Raw genomic sequence first — 2328 nt, 5'->3', positions numbered from 1 at the left:
TGTACCCACATTTAACCTGCATGTCAGGTTYAGTTTAAACATTCAGCACATATAATCCTTGTTAAAACATAACTTCTYAGTTTTCATTTCCTTTCTTTTGARTACATCGTCTGTGTTTTGTCGCTGTGCTCCAGGACGAAGCAGTGGAAATCCGTCCCATTCCCGACTGTCCCAAAGAACACACTGGAGAACGCATCCTGATCCGATGCCAGGCCATAAAGTATGTCGTCCATTTTCATCGTGTGAGGGAGGGAGAACAGTTCTGTCGGTTCTGCRGCTTTTTGTTTATTGTACAAGACGGACATGGAGACAAAAGTTGCTTGTGTAAAACTTTAATTTTTCAAACACCCTCTTATTTGTTAAGAYGGATCTTCTGTGGTGCATTTAGCATATGGAACAGTGCTGCTTTTCACATCTGAACAAGTCTAAAATGTTTTTTCTAGCATGTTTTAGTGAAGAACAGAGCTGTGTTGTAAGGACGGAGGAGTGCTTCTTTATTCTCTCTCAAATTCTGTATTCCTCCATCGTTCTTTGTCATTTTGTCTCCTTAGCGTTAAACAGTTTTATTGTTTACACGCTCGTCTGTCCCTGTGCAACTCGACTGCCAAATGTTTGTGTTGAACTGATTCCTTGGCTTGCCGTGGTTTGGCAACATCGCCTCGGATCCAGTTCAGTTCAACACYACATTAAATATGGTTTAGTTTCTTCCCATCATAAAAAAAACACAGCAACTCACAGGAATAGAGTTGTTCTTAGAGGTTAGGGATTGTAAAAACAGAGTTCTGCTCTTTGCTACAACTGAACTATATATTACTCCTTTTTTTTCAGGTTTGAAATTGACATCGAGCCAATTTTTGCCACCATAGCCTTGTATGACCTGAAAGAGAAGAAAAAGGTAAGAAAACTGTTGCTAAATCAAATGCACTGACTCAGAAAGAGCAGATTTGCAGATTGTTTTTGCAATAATTTTAATTTAARTGTATAAAATCAAAATTTGACACCAGCCTGATCACTTAGATTTATTTAAAAAGCATTTTTGAATAATAAACAGCCTAAATCCTCCTCCTCATCATCATGTTCAGTTTGACACAATTATTMATTGGTTTTTAATAATTAATAAGACAAACGTCAGCTGTTTTTAATTAGGAAACACATTGGAATCTTGGCTCATTTTTCAGGGATTGTAAMTGTTTTGTTGTGAAAGACAGAGAGACTTTCAGTGGTTTGGGCGGTGCCCTAAAGATAAAATTATTAGATAATTACCTTGCTTGGTAAAACCCACTTCAGTCGCTGATGGTGTTTTTTTTAAAGAGAACTGTTAGACAACACACATTTAATTAGAGGCCTATAGTGACAAATTACATTTACTTTGTTACACAAAGTCATTTTTTTGAGGATTTGTAATTTTACTAAGTATGTTTTTTAAATTGTCTTCTTTTACTTTTACATTCAAAACATACTTTTACTTCTTTACTTTAAAATTTACCACCTTGTTACAAATTTAATTATGACCAGAACCCAACATGAAAGGAGTTTTTTATGCACTCTAAAAAATGAAGTGTTGATTTTATCTAAACAAGTTATGTTAACTGGTTCCACTAACCGAGCTAAWATAATTCAACACTTTGTTTCTTGGAGTGGGTGTGTAAAAGTACTTGGTAATGCTTTCTTTTACGATACCCTTATTACTATGTAATTACAAGGAAATAAAAAGTAATTAAATGTAAATACTACTTTATTACCATGTAATTACGTGGTAATTAGGGTACAAAACTACTGTTAGTAAAAGTACCTTCATTGGGTAACTACAATCAAATTACTATTCAATAGTAACTCAACACTACATTTATAACCAAAAGAATGCAACTAAATTTTGGAGTTAGTGGTTAATTGCAATAAAATATAACTTTAAAACTGTCCAAATTACCTACTACTTATTTAGGTGTTACATTGTGAATTGTAATACGTTACCAGGTAAGTGCTACATTACTGCAGACAATTAATTGCATAGTAAAATTGTACCCTAATTACCACATAATTACGTGGTATTAAGGTAGTAATTACATTTAATTACCATTTTATTACCTTGTAATTACATGGTGATAAGGTAGTAATTACATTTAATTACCATTTTTAATTACCTTGTAATTACATGGTGATAAGGTAGTAATTACATTTAATTACCATTTTTAATTACCTTGTAATTACATGGTGATAAGGTAGTAATTACATTTAATTACCATTTTTAATTACCTTGTAATTACATGGTGATAAGGTAGTAATTACATTTAATTACCATTTTTAATTACCTTGTAATTACATGGTGAT

At 32.8% G+C, this 2328-nt stretch overlaps 1 protein-coding gene across 2 annotated transcripts in view; it reads left to right on the top strand.

Annotated features, from left to right (window-relative positions):
• Nucleotides 1-2328, top strand: part of dock8 (dedicator of cytokinesis 8) — a gene marked incomplete in the record, with an annotated part of 66148 nt that overhangs the window by 27501 nt on the left and 36319 nt on the right. For both annotated transcript variants that reach the window (XM_014002688.1, XM_014002689.1), the window contains 2 exon segments: nucleotides 135-220; nucleotides 829-895. In XM_014002688.1, coding sequence (XP_013858142.1) covers nucleotides 135-220; nucleotides 829-895 — 153 coding nt within the window.

The sequence above is a fragment of the Austrofundulus limnaeus genome, unplaced genomic scaffold (assembly GCF_001266775.1).
Source record: "Austrofundulus limnaeus strain Quisiro unplaced genomic scaffold, Austrofundulus_limnaeus-1.0 Scaffold14, whole genome shotgun sequence".
NCBI classification, from domain to species: Eukaryota; Metazoa; Chordata; class Actinopteri; order Cyprinodontiformes; family Rivulidae; genus Austrofundulus; species Austrofundulus limnaeus.
The sequence above is the reverse complement of the archived record's forward strand: the minus strand, read 5'-3'. Positions and strand labels throughout refer to the sequence as shown.